At 28.4% G+C, this 20,441-nt stretch overlaps 2 protein-coding genes across 3 annotated transcripts in view; both read left to right on the forward strand.

Moving 5' to 3' along the window:
- The window catches only part of LOC148543620 (F-box/FBD/LRR-repeat protein At5g22660-like), a 142,665-nt gene that overhangs the window by 8,857 nt on the left and 113,367 nt on the right, over positions 1 to 20,441 (forward strand). The gene's annotated exons all lie outside the window — the stretch shown is intronic.
- On the forward strand, positions 9,577 to 17,784 carry LOC107617853 (E3 ubiquitin ligase PQT3-like). 2 transcript variants are annotated; one of them, XM_088497726.1, is made up of 15 exons: positions 9,577 to 10,609; positions 11,305 to 11,401; positions 11,614 to 11,698; positions 11,786 to 11,952; positions 12,195 to 12,271; positions 12,372 to 12,428; positions 12,542 to 12,698; positions 12,780 to 12,931; positions 13,126 to 13,290; positions 13,394 to 13,696; positions 13,794 to 13,835; positions 14,034 to 14,283; positions 14,364 to 14,486; positions 15,572 to 15,644; positions 17,061 to 17,784. In XM_088497726.1, exons 1-15 carry the CDS (start codon positions 10,444 to 10,446, stop codon positions 17,304 to 17,306), a joined length of 2,160 nt encoding a protein of 719 aa, XP_088353852.1. In that variant the 5' UTR covers positions 9,577 to 10,443; the 3' UTR covers positions 17,307 to 17,784. The 2 variants fall into 2 exon arrangements, with proteins under 2 accessions (XP_088353852.1, XP_088353853.1); XM_088497727.1 differs by lacking the exons at positions 9,577 to 10,609; positions 11,305 to 11,401; positions 11,614 to 11,698 and having other exon boundaries at positions 11,875 to 11,952; positions 12,109 to 12,271.

The raw sequence follows: 20,441 nt of genomic DNA on the forward strand, positions 1-20,441 counted from the left end.
AGAATTTTAATGATAAGTATACTGAGAATTTGTTTGGACGCTATCTATCTATCTTATTTTAATGATAAGTATACTGAGAACTAAAAAAAAAAAAAGGTGAGATGTTAATTAATTCTGAATTTAAATTTAAATTTAAATTTGTATAAGAAAATATTTTGAATTTTTTTCATTAATCAAAATTAATGTTAAAATAAAAAATTATTTTATATATCATATTATAAAATAGTATAGTTATTTATTTTTTTAATAGTAATTATTGTCAAATAAAATGATATAAAAATAAAAAAATATTTTAATCTAAAAATAATAATTTATTTTTTAATAGAATAAATTATATATAGTTTATTTTTATACAATTTAATATACTCAATTACGGTATTTTGGTAATATTACTAAAAAATATTAAGTTTAGAAGCTTGAAAATTATGTCATAAAATATAAAATTTTAACCGGTAATAACGTTGATCATATTGGTTGACTTCCTGAATGAATATGATACCAATAAATAAATCCGTCACAGTTAAATTTTATCAAAGACAAATCTCCATAAGTATTGCTATCATCAATGAGAATTGTTCTACTTTCAAGACAAATATTATTTTCTTTTACTGTATTTTCCAACTGGGTAGGTCGATAACTAATCCTCCACGGATTGAAGTTACATTTATTAAGGGTCTGCCTAGCCAATGAGTTGTTACATACACTTTGAAACTCTAATACTTACTTACGTAGACGAGTGAGATAACTACTCAATCAATCCAAATCAGTTAAGACAAATACTAATTATTTTTAATATTTTTAACATTAAAAATAATTAAATTTTAATTTTAATTTTAATTTTGTAAAATATTTATAGTAATAATTATTATATATATCTTTTGTTTAATTTTTTTAATAAAAAAATTATATATTTTTATTAATTATTCCGTATAGTGTATGGGAATATACACTAGTTTTCTTAAATTAGTATAATTATGTATTATTCATTAAATATTAATTATAATATTATAATATAATTATAATAAAAATATTTTTTAAAAATAAATTTATTTAAAAAAATATAAATTAGTTATTAATAACCAGTGCCATAATCATATAATTATCATATTATTATTATTATTATTATTATTATTATTATTATTATTATTATTATTATAGTTAAAATAATTAAAAATATTTTCGATTGATAATTGATAAGTAGTTTAATAATGTTTTTATATAACTATAATAAAAATATTTTTTTAAATTAATATAATTATGCATTATTACTTAAATGTTAATTATAGTATAATTATAATAAAGATATTTTTATAAAATAAACTTAGAAGAGAAAATAGTGCATTCATTTTGGCGGGAAAATGGATTCATGAGAAATCGACATCTTACTTTCATTAGTTGAGAGAAAATCCAGTTTTAGTATATTATAAGTAGATAGATATTAAAGAGAATAGAATCATTAGACATATTATTATTATTATTATTATTATTATCATTAATATTGTTATAAATACAAATGTTAAGTTAATAATATAAATATATTACTGTATGAAAATTGATTGGGAGTTATAATTCAGTCTAACATATTCTCCTAATAATCTTTTTAATTTATAAATAAAGAAGGAGAGCTTTAAAATGTTGAATTGTTTTCGTGTGACTTCAAGATTACTTATGAATTCTTTCTATGGTGATAAAACTATTTCAGAATCTTAAAGAACTTGAGTATAAAAAAATAATTAGAAGAAATTAAGGGGCTAATTCATAAATATGTTATTTTTATAAGAGTCCAAAATTTAAAAATAATACTATACAAAAAAAATTAATTTATTGTTATATCGATATATCTCATTATTATTTATCTATTTTTTAGTTATATTGGTGTTATTACTACTAATATTATTATTACATTTCATTATTATTATTATTATTATTATTATTATTATTATTATTATTATTAGAGTATATACCCATTTTGGTCCTCAAATAATTTCAAACTAGACATTTTAGTCTCCAACTAAAATTAATTACTCGATTAGTCCCTAACAATTAATTCCGTCAGTCACTTAGGTCCTTGGCTTCGTCAACTCTAACGGAAGACAAAATGGTCCCTGAAAACTCTAACATGGGACAAAATGATCTCTGACAACTCTAATAAGGGACAAAATGATCTGTGATCCCTTTATTCGAAAACGACACTGTTCTTCCCCAATTTTTATCATATCTCGCATAATCCTAACATTCATACTCTCCTTCTTCACCTTCACAGTCTTCTTTTCTATCTCTTCCTTCCTCCTCTTTAACTCCAAGATTAAGCCATGGTGTAATTGTTACACGTGTCGCACCTACCTCAACATGTCATGGACCACACATTTCCTAAATCTTTGTAACTGGTACATCCACCTCCTCTGCACTCCACCCACCAAAAGCATCCACTTGCACGTCTTTGATAACATCACCTCCAACCCCGACAACGTCCACGACATCTTCAAGACCAAGTTCCACAACTATTCCAAGGGCACGCCTTTCTACACTCTCCAGCAAGCAATATAGACGGTTGGACATTAGGACATCATGAGAATATTCTCCTTCGACATCGTATGCAAATTCTCATTTGAAATAGACACCGAATGCTTCATTCCTTCTTTCCCAGAGTCCAAGTTGGCAGACAGCTTCGACCTCGCATCCAAGCTATTACAACGAGCAATGTCACCGTTGCCGCTCATATGGAAACTGAAGCGATTACTGAACATTGGTTCGAAGAAGAAGCTGAAGGACGTTAACAAATCAGACTTGCTGTCTGGATTCATGGGATCCATCGAAGACGACAACTAGTTGAGAGACATAGGCATTAGTTTCCTGAGTATGAATTGGTTGAGAATAAGTTGAGAATTTTTTGTCTTGTGGACATTAAATTTATAGAGTGTGCATTGTGTAGTTTGAAGTTATAGTGTTAGACTGTTAGTGTTATGCGAGATATGATGGAAATGGGAGAGAACAGTGTCGTTTCCGAACAGAGGAGGTCAGGGACCATTTTGTCCCCTGTTAGAGTTGTCAGGGACTATTTTGTCCTCCGTTAGAATTAACGGAGTAAAGGACCTAAATGACTGACAGAGTTAATTGTTAGGGACCAATCGAGTAATTAATTTTAGTTGGGAACTAAAGTGTCCGGTCTGAAATTCTTTGAGGACCAAAATGGGTATATACTATTATTATTATTATTATTATTATTATTATTATTATTATTATTATTATTAAAAATTTGTTTACTATGATATAAAATAAACATTTTTTTTACCTCACTGCTTCAAAAATATGTGTATATTTTTCTTGACAAGACTAAAATAATTTATTAACTACTTCGACTACAAACAATTTTAATTATTGATTACTACTTATTTACCATTACTAAAGATTTACTAAATTATAACAATTAAATACTATTTAATTTAAATTGATATGAATAATTTTAAATATAAATAATTAAAGCATCATAGTTAATAATCATAAATGTATTTAAATTTCAAATGCCAGTGCTTTTAATTTGTCAACTAATTTTATTTTAAAAAAATTATTAAATTTACATGATTGAATAAAAAAAATTTAGAATTTAGATTACTCATTATTAGTTGTAACTATTAATACAATAAAAACTTTTAAATTTTATAAAAATATTTATAACAATTATAAATACACAACAGAATCTTGATTATCAATAAAATTAAAATAATAATTACAACTAAATATTTATTAATTTGTTTATAAAGTTCAAAATTTTTTCTTGTACTCGTTATTTTTAATCTTATTTGTTATTCTAATTGTATCCATTGCAAAATGTAACAAGTGCAATACAAAATTTCAAATTTTATACAAATAAGTACAATAGTTATAAAAAAATTCTTATAGCAAAAAATTTTATATTTTATAAAAATATTTATGGTGATCATTCTTTACAAATTTTTTTCAACTCCCTTTAACTTAAACAAAGTTTTATTCATCTATGATATTAAAATAGGCTAAATCTAACACCACCTACTTGAAATTCATCACAGGACCAAATTTTCAATTATTATATTTATGGTATGGACTCATATAAAGCACTAATATAAAATTTGAAACGTTAATTTACAAAGGTTCAGTCTCTACTTTTTCTACTAAAGACAAAACTAATTTTAAAATTATTATATAAAGGATATTTTGGTATTTTTATGTTTAAACTTTAATGTGAAAAATATTTACTTTTTAAAAAAAATCTGAAGTTTCAATATTTTAAAATAAAAAATCAAATTTTAATTTGTAATACAATTAAACAATTTTATAGGTAAAAGGCTCATCCTTAAACGCTCCTTGTTAAGTATGGAGTGCTGCACATCTTGTGAATTCGTAAATCTGAACTCTTCATTTATTATATTTTATTTGAATGGTCTGGATTTAAAAAGGTAACCTGTTAATCAGGTTAATCATTTTTTGATAAGTTTTAGATTTTTTTTGTAAGTCTCAGGTATTGGGCTGAAGTTCAAAATAAAAAAATAGTATATAAATATTAAAAACAACATGTCTGTAAAAAAAATTATTGGATTTTAGAATTAAAATAAATAATACATAAAAAATAAGTTGAAAATTCATGTACTAAATCTAGAAAAAAAGATATATTAAAATCTTAAAAAAAAATAATATTAAATATATATTGTGTATATAATATTAAAATTTAAATAAATTTTGTTTTGTGTGAAATAAAATTATAATATTAAATATAAACACAATGCTAAAAAATTTATGTATATAATATTAAAATTTAAATAACTTTTGTTTTATGTGAAATAAAATTATAATATTAAATATAAACATAATGATAAAAAATTTTGTGTTATATATATATAATTTTATTTTGTGAGAAATAAAATTAAAACATTAAATATAAACAGAATGATAAAAGATTTTGTATTATACTAATTTAATTAAAAAAAACATATATACAACATAAAAAGCAAACAAACATATAATAATTTTATTTTGTGCGAAACAAAACTTTATATAAGTTTTTATTAACAATTTTTTTATTGAAATATGTCATTTTATTATATTTATAATATATTATTTGGGATAATTATATTATTTTAGTTAATATATATTATTTAAAAAATATTTAAAATTTATTATTTTGTATTAAGAATATTATTAAAAATATATTATTAATTTTTCTTAAAATAATACTTTTTTTCTTTGGTTCAAATACTATGACAATAAATTTTTTTTATGTAACTGCGTCTACTCAATAAATATTATATTCATTTATTTCTATATTGTATGTAAAATAAATAATTAATGTTTAAAAAAGTTAATAAAAAAAAGTATTCTTTTTTTACCAACTCTTAGGTGAATATAGAGACTATGTCATTTGAACTATAACTCGTTGGTAAAGAAAGAAATACTCTTAATTATATATTAAATAAAATAATTATTTATTAGGCTCATTCTTATACAAATAAAAATTTTTCTTAGTTTTATATCTGTAATATTTTATACCAATTAGCTTTAAAATTTAATTATTTTTTGAATAAATTAATAAAAAATAATACAAATAATTGTTTAAATATAATTGTATTTTAATTTTTCATTCTATTACCTACACGTTGAGGATAATTTGAAATAAAAGATAATGGACTTGTTGTAACTGTCATGTATTTTGTGCTTTGATTGCGTTGTCATGTGAGAATCATGGCCTTCATGGAGACCGGGTTCTTCTACATAATTAGCCAACCAGCAGCGGCGACAGACAGCGTCTTCCTTTTCTATGGCATCAATTTTTCGGACTTTGAAGGTCCATTTATGGTAGATGTGGAATAGGGTGGTTCAAGAGCGTCAAAATCTGTGGCTAGACTGAACAATAGTGGAAGCACCTGCTAGCAAACAAAACAGTGAAAATGCTTGAAGACATCACATCAACAATAACAGAATAACGGAGGAAGTCGATCAAATTTTTCTGAGTACTTTTCTGGTGTAAAGATAGTCCTGTGTTAAACAAGCGAATTAGTTTTTTTTGTTAGTGCCGGTTTGTTTGTTTCAGTCCATGACAAAAAAAATAACAATAATAAATAAATTTAATTTACCTAATTACTTTTGATAACAGGTTAACTTTTAAAGAGTGCTGCACTCCCTACTTTGCCTAGAGTGCACTAGCTTTCGCCTAAGTAAAAAGACGTTCTTTTTAATTTTATAATATCAAATATTATTTATTTATAATTAACAAATTAAATTACTAACTGTTTAACTTATTTAAGTTACAATTAAAATTAAATTACTAACTTGATGGCACTAAGTATTTGTATGTAAAAGAGATGATTTTAAATTTAAATCTTTATTTTTTATCATATGTATATGTATTTTTATAAAAATACAAATTTTATATTAAGGGTGTAAGTTTCGTTAATATATTGTTTTTTTATTAATTTTGAAAAAATTAAAATTAGACCGTAATTAATATATGTGTAACCTCTTTGTTTTTATCTAATGGTCTTTAAAGGATTATGATATTTAGAGGAATTTAAAATAAATTTGGGATAGAATTATAAATATATTAATATAAATTTTTTTGCATAAAATACTTAAAAATTTGTCACATATTCTTGTTATTTTTCATTTTTATTGGATTTAATTTTTTTTTATTTTAGACATTTTTTTAAATAAATAATTTATTTATTGATATATATTTTTTATTATTTATATCATTATCATTTCTAACGAGATAAATAATAAAAAATAAAAAATATTATACGATTAAATTATTTTTATAACCAAATTTAATTAAATATTTTTTTATATGTCTTGTCTTTCTTTTCTATTAGACCAATTAATTTTATTCAAAATAATAAAATTTATATTACATCAATTTAAAATTATTTTTCCATCCATTCTAATCCTTATTGTAATAAATAAATAAACTATTGATATATAATTCTTAAAACATTTTAAATTTTAAAAAGATATGTATATTAATAAAAGAAAAAATATAAATATTTCAAAAAATATCTAAAAAAATAATTACTTTAATTAATTTATTAAAAAAAATTCTTATTAACAAAAATTTGTCAACCTATATTTGTCAAACTATATTAAACAATTACAATTTCTTTTTTTTCTTAAGTAAACTCTTTCTAGAATTTTAATATTTTAAAATAAACAGCAAATTTTAATTTTTAATATAATTAAATAATTTAAAAAATAAAATAATATTTTTGTTTTTTAATACTAATATCAAAAATATTTTCTTTTTGTAATATTAAGAAAAATCTTTAATCCTTTAAAAAAAAGTTTACGATAGAGCTGACAACCGAAAGAACGTGTGCTTGAACACTGAATAGAAGAGTCTACATATATTATAAAAAAATTATCCCGTATAGCACTCTAAAATAACGGAATATGATATTACTCGTACGAACAAGCAGTCTTAGACAAATTTATCGTGCAGTGAAACCTAAAGGACAAAATTAACCCTTGTTAGATAACATAGAAAGTGTAGCGTGACCCAAAAAATATGCTAAATACATCCGTATATTTCATATATTTGCGCGCGCATATATATATATATATATATATCTCAAAATTGAAATATAGGTATTTGTTAACCTAAATAAAGTTATATGCTCAAAATCAAAATTTATGTATGTTAACCTAAATGAAAGTAATACCGTAATGAAAAAAAAAGATATATAAATTTTTATTAACTTTGTTTAGGTTAACAAATACATACATTTCAATTTTGAGTATATATATATTTTCCAGCAAAATGTATTAGTGTAAGAAAAATATTTTAGAATAAAAAAGAATAAGAGAGATTTTGACAAAAATTAAAGGAGAGAGATAATTTTATTGAAAAAAATTTTAAGAAGAAAAGATGATACAATTACTAATTTTTTGATTGTCAATTATATTTCTATTAAAATTAGTAGTGTCAAAAAATATTTTAAATTTAATATTATCAAGAAAAAATAAAAAAAATTATATAAGGACTAATTTGATTAATTTTTAAAATTTTAGGGATGAAAATGACTTACATTTGAACTTTCAAGGACTATTTTGATTATAAATAACTTTTTTACATGCCAAGTGCCACGCGGCATGCCACGTGTCACTGGTGTCACTGATCTGACACGTCAACCAATCATCTTGTGACACGTGACATTAGCCCTCCACGTCATCATATGTTACGTGGCACTTAATGTGACACGTCATAATCCAAATGACGGAACGTGACCAATCGTGTATCTTTCGGAGACGATTTTGATTAACTTTTCCTTTTGAGGACCAAAATAGATATCGAAGTATCTTTCATGACGATTTTAGCTATTTACTCATATATATATATATATATATATATATTAACAATTTATGTAATTATTTCATGTAAATTTTATCATTATGATATGGATAATAAGTTGGATAATAAGTTGAGAAATAAATGTTTTAGAATTTATTAAAAAAATATTAATAATAATTTAGATAGATCAATAATAATAATAATAATAATAATTTTCATTAAAAAAATTTAATATATCTTATTTATTAAATTATACACATATAAATATGATTATTAAATTGACTCACAATATGATAATTATTTATAGTCATAATGATCATATATAATATTTGTTAATAATAGGATATTTTAATGAAAAAGTAGTACAAAAATTTTGTTGTGCGTGCAACTATTATGATAATTACTTCATGTTATCATGTTTTTGAGAATTATTGTTAAATAACAATTTTAATTGGCAAATTTAACATGATTTGTTTACTATCTGTTTAGTGTAAAGTTTATAAGTTCATATATTAATAAGTATTTTAATATTTGTTAAATTATTATTTTGATAATTAAATTATAAAATTTGATTTAATCAAATAAATCATCTAAATGGAATTTGAATTTATTTTTATAATTAAATTATAGAGTTTAATATTTGAATTTATTTTGATGATTACTTAAAAGTTTAAACATACAAATTCTTTTACTTATATATTAATGTTTTGCTATAAAATAATTTCAAGTCTTTTCTAATTTATTTTTTCACATCAATTAAACAATAAAAACTTAATAATAAAATTTTATTTTATTTTATTTTATTAAATATTTTTTTCTCTTTTCTGATTATTTATCTTTGAACAAATCATAAATGCGTGGTATTAAAAACTAAAATTTATTAGATATAACTAAATATCATATTTTTTATTTTAAAATTTTAATTTAAAGATTTTTTTTATAAAATTACATATTTTAATAGTTAAGAGGCTAAAATAAATTTAAAATAATACATTCAAAAGTTATCAAATTTATATATATATAAATTTATGAAATTTACCCAAATTCATTCTAACTTATTTAAATCTTAATTATTAAATTTATTTATTTTATTAATCTAAATTTGTAAACTTGTAAGAATTTAAAAGTTAACTTAAAAATTTAACAACTTTATTTTCTACAAAATAAAATCTGTAAAAGCAAATTATAAATATATCAAATCAAAATTTACAAGAAAGGAAATTACAAATTTGGTTTCAAAAGATAAAAGATTAACAAAATTATATATGGAAAGAATATTATTTCATTGTTCCTCCTACTTGTATCTCCTTTTCATCTCCCTGCATTCTTTCTACACTTGATTATGCTCTTCTCTTTCCACACCCCAAAGGCAAACTTTTCCCAACCCTAACCCTAATTAATCATTCTCCCCTCCTCCTTCAATCCTCCATCATCGATCTCCGATTCCAGCTCTGCAACCGCACGCGGAGTTGTTCGTGATTCTCTCATTCGAGAGTTTCGATCGCAGAGGCTCGTCCAATTCCGAGTTCGCAGTTTCGCCTCCTTCACGTTCTTCCCCGAGTTGGGTCGGTTGTCGAAGCGCGACCGTCGGAAATTGTTGCTGTTCTTCCTGCTATCGATTCGACGATTGCATCTCTCAGCTCCTAACTGTCGCTGTGCCGGTGCCACGGTGGTTTCTGTTTCCATAGAGGGCTTCGACGGAGATTCTTCTCTTGGATCGGTCGTATTCGGAATACTCTGATTTGTGATGGTTTTCATTGAGAGCAGCTGCAACGGAATCTGAATTAGCGGAGATTCTGAATGCGTAACGGAATTTTGTGAAGAAGTTCAAGATTCCGCGTTGATTTTTGCTGGCAGAAGAGAATTCTAGTAGTGTTCGTGCTCTCAGCCTCAGCCCGGTTCGATTTGATCGATCTTAACCCTAGTAATTTGCAAGTGGAGGACAAAAACAGAGAAAAGAGGAAAAAAGAAAGAGATTTGGATATAGTATTGTACTGTTTGTTTTGTTTTGATTTATTTAATATCAAGGGCCATTCTAGTTTTGGAATTCCATAGGCCCTTTTAATTCATCGTGTACTTTTGTTATCATTGATCTTAATTTTTTTTTTTTAAATAGAAAGAATAAATATACGATGGCGGTGTATTATAAATTTAAGAGTGCAAGAGATTATGATTCAATTCCCATGGACGGTCCTTTCATCTCTGTTGGAACATTGAAAGAAAAAATATTTGAATCCAAGCATTTAGTCTGGGGTACTGATTTTGATCTCGTGGTAACCAACGCCCAGACCAATGAAGGTTGGTTCTGAGACTTTTTAATTAAAACTATTGTTATTCTCATTCAGATAGCTGTTTAGGTGGCGATACCATGACTCCATGTGTAAATGAAAATATGGAACTATTGCATTCTCTTTGCCTTTGAGAAGGGCTTTCGTGGTTAAACTTTCAGTGTTTATCATGTTCCTCTCAAAGTAAACATTTTTGCTAGTCTTGGCTTTCAGGAGTTCATGGTGTTGAAGTTGAGTTTGATGTTTTATTTTCACGCACTGACAGTGTTGTTTTACACTGATGTCCAATAAAAATCAGGGAATTGTTGTGTTGTGATTGACAGTGACAGTTAAATAGGCAATTCTCATGAATTCTATTGGTTAATAAATATATAAGATTACACTGTCAGTACATCAGAATCACTTTACGATGAAATTCTTGGTTTTTGTAGTGTTTTTTATTTGACTAACATTGGCCTCCACCTCTTCTATTGCAAAAATCAAACGAAAAGACAACGAGAGAATAGGAAATCCTCAAAGATAAAATGCTTAGAATGTAGGCCAGGGTGTTGAGAATTTGAGTTCCAATGAGGATGTAAGCTAGTTGTAGGAATTGCAAGCGCCCAAACCTTGCAGGATTTGCAGCATGGTAGTTAATATATATAATTGCCTTGATGAATGGCATATTCAGTGTTTTATAGCTGCTCTGTCTCTTTGGAATTTCAGAATATCTTGATGAAGCAATGCTGATTCCTAAAAATACCTCAGTGTTAATTCGTCGGGTTCCTGGTCGGCCACGTTTACCAATTGTTACTGAACTAGAGTATTATCTCTAACCTTTAATCTTACTACTGTTGTTGGTTTTTGGACTATTGTCATGCATCATGCATGTTGGTTCTTGAAATGGGCAGTCATGGGCTTGCTATTCTCATCTTGATACTTCACGTTGTAGTCACACAGTTTTCCCAAGAAACTACCCTTTTGATTTGTGAGAAAAATTCTGCGTTGAATTGCTACTTTCCTTGGCTTTTGCAGGCAAAAAAAGGTGGAAAATACGGCTATGGAAGCCGAACCTGAAAACAGCAGCTTATCAGCTGAAGATGCATCTGCTGTAAAATATGTAAGTCCCTTTTTGCTTTCCATGTGTTTTATTTAATAAACAATTCCACTTCATTCCTATTTTATTTACCTTCTCATAACATGACAGCCAGAAGATTCAGATTGGGATGAATTTGGAAATGATTTGTATGCGATTCCTGATGTACCACCCATTCAATCAAGCAACTTAATTCCTGAAGCTCCTCCAACCAACAAAGCTGATGAAGAAAGTAAGATAAAGGCTTTGATTGATACTCCTGCCTTGGATTGGCAATGGTGAGTAAACTATCCACTTTCCTTCAGTTGTCTTTCTTTATTCTTGGAATCAGCATAAAAAGGGATGATGACTGTAAATATGAATATGAATTACGAATAAGTAACTTCATATTCTTTTTCACCTGCAATAATATGATCAATAATCTCTGGTGGAAGGGATTGCTCATTCTGGAATCAGCACCTATACTAGAGGAGCAGTTGTTTCTTATTTACCATCATTCAAGTTTCCTTTTGGCATGCAGTCAAGGATCGGACTTTGGTGCTGGTAGAGGTTTTGGAAGAGGTATGGGTGGACGGATGGGGGGTGGTCGTGGTTTTGGTGAGTCTCCTTTTCCTATTCTATACAAGTTTGAGTCACTGCCTGCTTTGAATACAGATTTTGATACTACTGTTCTAATGCTTATTCACTTACTGAGCAGGGCTGGAGCGGAAAACACCTCCCCAAGGCTATGTATGTCACAGGTGCAAGGTTCCTGGTATTTCCTAGACTCTTATTATTATCAGGGAGAAAAAGGGGCTCTAAATCTGCTTAAATTGCTGGATGGCATTGTCGGTTATGCTTAGCTTACTTATTAAACTTTTTTTGTAGGCCATTTTATTCAGCACTGCCCTACAAACGGTGATCCAAATTATGACATCAAGAGAGTTAAACAACCTACTGGTATTCCGAGATCCATGCTGATGGTGAACCCACAAGGTTCCTATGCTCTACCAAATGGTTCAGTAGCTGTATTGAAGCCAAATGAGTGAGTACATGTTGGTTCTTCGTCTCCATTCTGTCATATGTAGGACTAATATTGTATTTCTCACCTAATCCTGCTAAACAGGGCTGCTTTTGAGAAAGAAATAGAAGGTTTACCTTCCACCACACGTTCTGTTGGGGATCTACCACCTGAGCTCCACTGCCCCTTGTGCAATGATGTGATGAAAGATGCTGTGCTGACAAGCAAGTGCTGTTTTAAAAGCTTTTGTGACAAATGTATGTTTCTTTGTCTTCCTGAAGAAGTCCTGGTTCTTAGAATTTGAGTAAATACTTACGTTTTTAAGCTTATAATTCTTCATTAAGCAAGTAAAGAATGCTTTAGATGATATAATCTCTCCTCAGCATTTCTTCCCGATGTACAAACATCTCAGATGAAGTTTTGTAAATATCATTCTGAAAATTCTTTTCAGGTATTAGGGACTATATTATCTCCAAGTCCATGTGCATATGTGGTGCAACAAATATTCTTGCAGATGATCTTTTACCAAATAAGACCCTAAGAGATACTATTTATCGTATATTGGAGTCAGGCAATAGCAGTGCCGAAAACTCTGGGAGCACCTTTCGAGTTCAAGGTTATTGAAACTATTTATCATGTGACTCTTACGTGGACTTTATTTGGTTAAAAATTTATTGAAACTAACATGCAAATTGCAATTGTTTTCTCCTCCTTTCCAGATATGGAGTCTGCTCGTTGTCCACAACTGAAGCTTCCATCTCCAGCCTCATCGGCTGCATCTAAGGGAGAACCAAAGGTTTCACTTGTTTGTGAAGGAATGACAAATGTACCGCAAACTGTTGATGATAAAAAAACAGTTTCTGCTCCAGCTCCATTGCAAACATCAGAGCAAGTGAAGCCCAGAATGCCTGATGTAAGTGAAGCTACACATGAGTCGACGAGTGTAAAGGAACCAGCCTCACAAGGGAGTGCTCAGTTGGTTGAGGAGGAAGTCCAGCAAAAAATGGTTTCTGCTGAGGCAGGTAATGTAGATTGCTCATGTCATTGTGTGTAAGACATATAATAATTTATTTTCTTTGATGACAATCTCATTTGTAGTTTCAAATTTCAACTTTGCAGGAAAGAAGAAAAAAAGGAAGAAAGTCCATTTGCCTGCAAATGGTAAATCGACTCTCCTGCATTCGAATCTATATATTTATGTTCAAATCTGGACATGTATCTGTAACTTTTCCTTTATATTAAACTTTGCAAACCGGATTGCTGCTTGAACATTCGGGGGAGGAGTACAATACAGAGGTCTTTTTTTTACCTCTATTTATGTTATTTGTAACAATGTCAAATTATTTTTATCTCTTGCAGATTTTCAGTGGAAAACCCCACACGACCTTGGGGCTGAGAGCTACATGATGCCAATGGGCCCAGCACCTGGTTACAATTCATACTGGAATGGCATGCAACCTTGTATGGAAGGATTTATGGGACCATATGGTGGCCCGATGCAAATGATGGGTTATGGCCTGGGCCCCTTGGACATGCCATTTGCAGGTGGTCTGCCTCATGATCCATTTGGCATGCAGGGTTACATGATGCCTGTTGTTCCACCTCATAGGTATGTACCTTTTTTGATTATCAAAATTTGTCTTGCATATTTAGATAATTACTATTTTAGAAAGCTAAATTATTGTTTAGGGATCTTGCTGCTGAGTATGGCTTGGGGATGAATGTTCCACCTCCAGTTATGAGTAGAGAGGAGTTTGAAGCTCGGAAAGCCGATGGTTGGAGAAAGCGTGAAAATGAGAAACGGATTGATAGGTAAAACAGAATTACTCCTGGATGGCGATTCATTTTATTATATATATATATATATAATCAATTGACACCAGTGTCGATCTAAGTAAATATTCACTGTTCAACTTTTTATTCGTGTAGTTTTTGAAAAAAATCAACCATTGGATTAGAAACTTATATATTATAGATCATCTTAAAAATATTTTGTCAATCTAAAATCATTTGTTATATCTTATATGTACTTGAAAATAATGTAATATGTTTGTTCAAAATATACATAGATAAAGAGGTCTTCAATTACATGTTTGTTAATGTTTGATTTTGGTAAAATGTGTTATAGATGATCTTTATTATTTGTTAGTGTGATCCAATAGTTGGATCGAAAAATATATATCCTATAAATAGTTATGAGTGCCACCCAATTTGTTGACTTCTCTAAAAATGATGGAAAAAGAATAGACTCTTTAACAAGAGAAAAATCTTCTATGATGAATTCAATAATTGTTGGAAGTCTCAAAATGAAGGGGAAAAAACCTAAGCAATGAAATTCTAAATAGGGCGGAAGTTCTAGATAAGGGATTTATGCCATTGGATATATTCCAAAAAATGAATTAGATTATGCAATGAAGAGACAAATAGTTATGATCACTGTAACTTTATTTAAACTGACATCTATGTCATCCCATATATATATATATATATATATATGGAATTTAAACTTAACAGTGAAATGTCTGTTACCACTGAGTTATAACTGTTTTAGACATGATTGCTCGTCTGTGATCTTTTGAATACTTCTGTATTTTGACTCTGTTTTGTTTACGATTTAACATAATTTTACTTTCTAATAGTTATGGTTTGTAGCGGGTACGGCTATCCTTTTTCCTGGGTTAATAAAGGACAAGGGTCGCATGTTAATCTTAGCAAAAGCTTTGTTTACAAGATAATCTATTCTTTATTGACGTTGTCTAATGAATTTTTTGTTGCCAAATTTTCCAATGTTATTGTGGTTCTTGTTGCTTGTAATTAAGTAATTTTATGTGGGTTATTTTCGAGGTATTTCTGTTTTGATTATCATTTTTAATGAGTTTGTTTCTTTAATGAAATAGGGATTTCTCCAAAGATCGAGATTTTGGTAGGGAAGCGAGCAGTATTGGAGATGTTCCTATGAAATCAAAAACTGTATGTGCTTTTTGTTCTCTTATTTTGCCTTTATTTATCTGTGGACTTGTATGCATCATTTACCTTTCTAGGTTTTTCCCACTAAATTTTGGTAGAAACTTGAACCTCGAGCTTGAACAGTAATTGCTTTAGATGATGCCATTCACTGTTTTGGCTTCTTAAATGATGATAGTAGTCTTTAGCAGTTAGTCTTGCTTGTTTTACAGAGTACTATTCTTGTTGGTCATAAATGGTTGAGGGAGCAGTGCCCACCCAGAACCATATATCTCTAATCAACAGCCACCGGTTGGTTTAAAGTTGATTAAAAGGGAATTGGTATAACTAGATTAGAGTTGCATTGCTGCACTTGGATGGTAACAGTAATGTGATTAAATTTATATGCTCTCTCTGGGTTCAGAGTCTCTTTAGCAATCATTTATGGACTATTGTTTTTCGATATTCTTTGACCCATGACACCTTAGATTTATGCCTTTTATCCTGGTTGTAAGGGTTCTGTTCATAATTGTTGTCCACTAATGAGGGCAGGGTATAGTGATTAAAATTTAACATTCCTAATTTTTGTCTATATGGTCTTAATAACTAATACATGGTCTGTACTGCATTATTTCTTTTTCGAACATAAAACAAAAACTTGGGTCAGTATATTGTTAGTCCGTTTTGTGGCAGTTAAATGTTTTATTTGTCATTCTTGTCATGTCATAGATCTGCCTTTTGAAAGGTAAACTTCTAGTCTATATTATGCAGGGTCTAGAAGTTGTAACAAGGGTAACAAGGATGAGTGTGCCACCTTGTGCGCCAAGCAAAAACAAACACAAACTGCTCAAACTGTGTCCTAAAATGATCTGTTTTGAGCGAAAAAGTGTATCATGTGCGTTGAAACTAGTGTGTTACTCATGTTTCACTTGCTTGATTCCTTTTAAGTTCCAAGATGGAGTTAGTTAATATAAGCTGTTAGAATGAATAATTCTAACCTATCATGAGTTAGCTGCTTGAAACGTACAAAATGTAGCAATGCTGGCAAAGATCCATTTTTGAATTACTAGAATGCACAATAGTGCTTCTAAAATGTTTAAACTTTATGGGCATGAAGTGGTTTTTGGAAAATGAATATGAAAGGGAGCTTTTAATGCTGTCCTCCAAGTCACTCTTAACTCTTAAGCTATCTTCCTTAATTGAATTTATTTGGGTGATCATATTTCTGTCCTGTGTTAGGGTTCCTTAATATATAGAAAGAAAACGTGATTGGTGTGGCTATGTTTGCTTACATATTATTATTTGTAATATTATTGTCATTGGAAATTATCATGGAATATTGTGGTGTCAAAGAGGAATGTCAAAAACTACTAATAATAATAATTAAAAAAACTAAAACCGTACATGTTTCAAACAATAATTTTTGTTTTTTTTTTAATGCAGAAATCGCTTCCAGCACCTCCAAGTAGTGAGTACCACCATCCCCAACCTCATCGTCACCGTGCGGAACGTGTGTCACCTGATCGGTCTCCACGTCCGCCTCCACGTCCTATCAAGAGAAAAGCTGACTACCATGTGGATAATGTGAACGTGACCATGATCATGATCGTGACCAGAGGGACCACCGTGATCGAGGAAGAGGCCATCACCACCATCGCGACTACCGGTCAGAATCCTCTTCCCGGATGACCAAAACCTCCTCAACTGTACCATCATCTGCAGCTGCAGCTGCAGACCGCAAGCAGAAGGCCAGTGTTTTCTCCCGCAGAAACTTCTCCGCTGAGGAAGAAATGACCAAGAAGAGGAAGATATCTGCCTTTCCCACAACTTAAGCTGCTTCAGCTGGTCCCCTGCCACATCTTCAGCACATCTCAAGGCAGCATCGAAAGGCTACTGTGAAGGAACCATGAAGGCAGGAAGAGCGGCATTTCACACGGAGGCCATCAAGGCACAAGTTGTCTACCTAGACTAAAAAGCAGTTCTTCATCCTCTGCATAGGCTCAGTTTGGATACTTTATTTAAATAAGTTCTTTTGAAAGAAGAGCTTTAAAATACAAGAAAATTTGTAAATAAGTTATTTTGTATTTGTACTTTTAGTTATAGAAGTATTTATTATAAAGTTGTAGCATTTGAATAAATAATTTAAAAAATACAATTTTTTACACAAGATAATAGATATTAAAGTAACGATAATAACAAATATTTTTTAATATTAAATGTTGATTTTATATAACCTAATCATTAAGATTATAATTGATTAGGCAATTGATTCTTTATTTGTTTTCTTATTAGTTCTATTTTTCTAGTGTTTTTAACATTTGGTTATTTTAACTAATATTATTAGAAATTGGTTTTTTTACATCACTTCACCTGTAACAGTGTTCTTATATGTGATGTATAGTAATAAAATTCTAATTCAAAATAATTTTGATGGTAATGTCAAAAAAATTATTGTATAGTTAGTGTTTGTTGTTTTATTGTGTATGATATGGTAAGTGAAAATAAAAAATAAACGTAAAATGTGTGTTTATGTATATTTTGTTATTATTTTTTATTTTTTATTTTTCCTCCTATTAAAACTTTCTCTTTATGCCAATTCCAGCCATCAATGAATTTATTCCCAGTTTTGGTCATAAAATTTGTGGAAACTACTTTCAATTAAGTGTAAAAAAAATAAAGAATTTGTCTACGATGGAAAAAGTATAAATTAGTTCTTATGATGATTTTTCTCTACTAATTTTTAATATTATGTAGACTGCATCTAAATTGATAAAATTATAATGAGTGAATTGAAAAATAGCCCAATTATGCTAATAATTGTAAGTATAAATTTAATGAAAAAAATATGAATTTGTTTGTGATAAATACGTATTTAATAAAATTAATTTATTATATATATATATATATATAAAAAGTAAATATCAATTCTAAATAAAAAATTAATTATCTCTTTATTTTTTATATTGATAAAAAAAAAAAGAAAAATGGTATTAATTTGTTTACTTTGTTTTATTGCTACCAAAAAAATATATAATTAATTCATATTTTTTAATAAAATTATCACCGAAAGTAAATATCAAATTTAAAATTATTATTTACAAATTATGTAATTTGTATATATTTAAATTGATTAGTAGATAAAGAATGGTAACTACATGTGTCATGAATAATACAATTATTAATAATACGATGATATTATTTAATTTATTATTCATATAATTCTATTAATTAAGTAAACATGGTCAATCTTTTAATTGTTTTTTATATATTTAAAATAAAAATTTCAATCTTTCTTTGATTTTAAATTAATATAGTAATTAAAGACAAAGAGGTTACATATTAGGGGTGCACATGGGGCCGGGTGAAGTCGGGTTTGTCGTGACCCGAACCCGACCCTAAATAATGACTGGGTCTATTTATGAGACCCTTACCCGATCATAGACCGATGAAATCGTGTTACTTTCGGGCCACACTTAAACCGGGTCTAAACCGGGTGAAATCCGGGTCTTGATCAACTTTATCACGACATCACCAAAAATTAGATTCTACATCTTTTGAACCTCTAAATTTTGGAAAATAATTATTCCATAACATTGCAACATTCACATAATAATAATTTAGAATCTAATAATAATAATTTAAAGTTTCATAATAATAATTATATCAATTACACATTAAACATTCAAAGTTCAAAAGACAATTAAAACAAAGTTAACAATCAACACAAGATTAACATCATAATAATAATTTATAGTGTCATACAACCAATAACAACAAAATATTAAGTAGCAAACAACTACACGGGTCTAACGGGTCGAGCCGGGTGACCCGAAGTTTGGCCCGAACCCGATTTAATAAATAACCGGGGCCATCTATTGAAACTTCGGACCATAACGAAGCCAGACCAAATTAGCCCCGAAGTCATCGGAGCCGATCCGGGTCTTCGAGCCGGACTGGGTCTTGTGCACCCCTATTACATATATTGATTACGGTCTAATTTTAATTCTTTTAAAATTAATAAAAAAATAATATATTAGCAAAACTTACACTCTTAATATCATTGGTATCAGAATTGAACTGAACTGTTTGGTTCGACTAAAAAATCATTGAATCAATGATCTAGTCAATTGATGTTATTGAACCGATTAACGATGGTCAAATCCGTTAAAAACTAACTAGTTCGCACTCCAAATTGTATTAGACCCGCGTGGGTCTACGATGCACCCGCACCCTCGTGCCGCCGATCCATGGTAAGAGATAGACCCTCACGCTGCTAATCCATGGTAGGAGCTACCATCCAAAATACTTCAAAAATAAATGCAAGGAGGATTCAAATACGGTGCAACCAGAATCCATACCTCCCCTCTTGTCACTGTGCCAACTTGCTTCTCAACATTTTAAGTGACAAAAATTAAATATATAATAAAATATGAGTAAAATTTTTTTTATCTTTCTAAACATGAATTGATATGAATATCAAATAAGTAATAATATATAGTATATAAAATATTGATATATTGATATTGATTGTGTTATTTTTTGTTTTTTTCTTTCGTTTATTTAAATTAAGAAAGTATTTTATATTAGTGACTAATTTATTATCTTTTTTTACACCATAAATTATATCTAAGAATTGATATTTGATTGTTATTAATATATTTTTAAAAATATGTATTTAATTTTTAATTTTATTTTTATAATTTTATATTTTTATTTAATTATAACCGGATCAACTGGATAAATCAATCACTCACCGATTGAACCAGTAAGATAGTGACCCAGTTATATGACCGGATCAATTACCGATTCAGTTCTGATAACTAT

This window comes from Arachis ipaensis, chromosome B9 (genome assembly GCF_059453495.1).
Source record: "Arachis ipaensis isolate K30076 ecotype BB chromosome B9, ASM5945349v1, whole genome shotgun sequence".
Classification (NCBI taxonomy): Eukaryota; Viridiplantae; Streptophyta; class Magnoliopsida; order Fabales; family Fabaceae; genus Arachis; species Arachis ipaensis.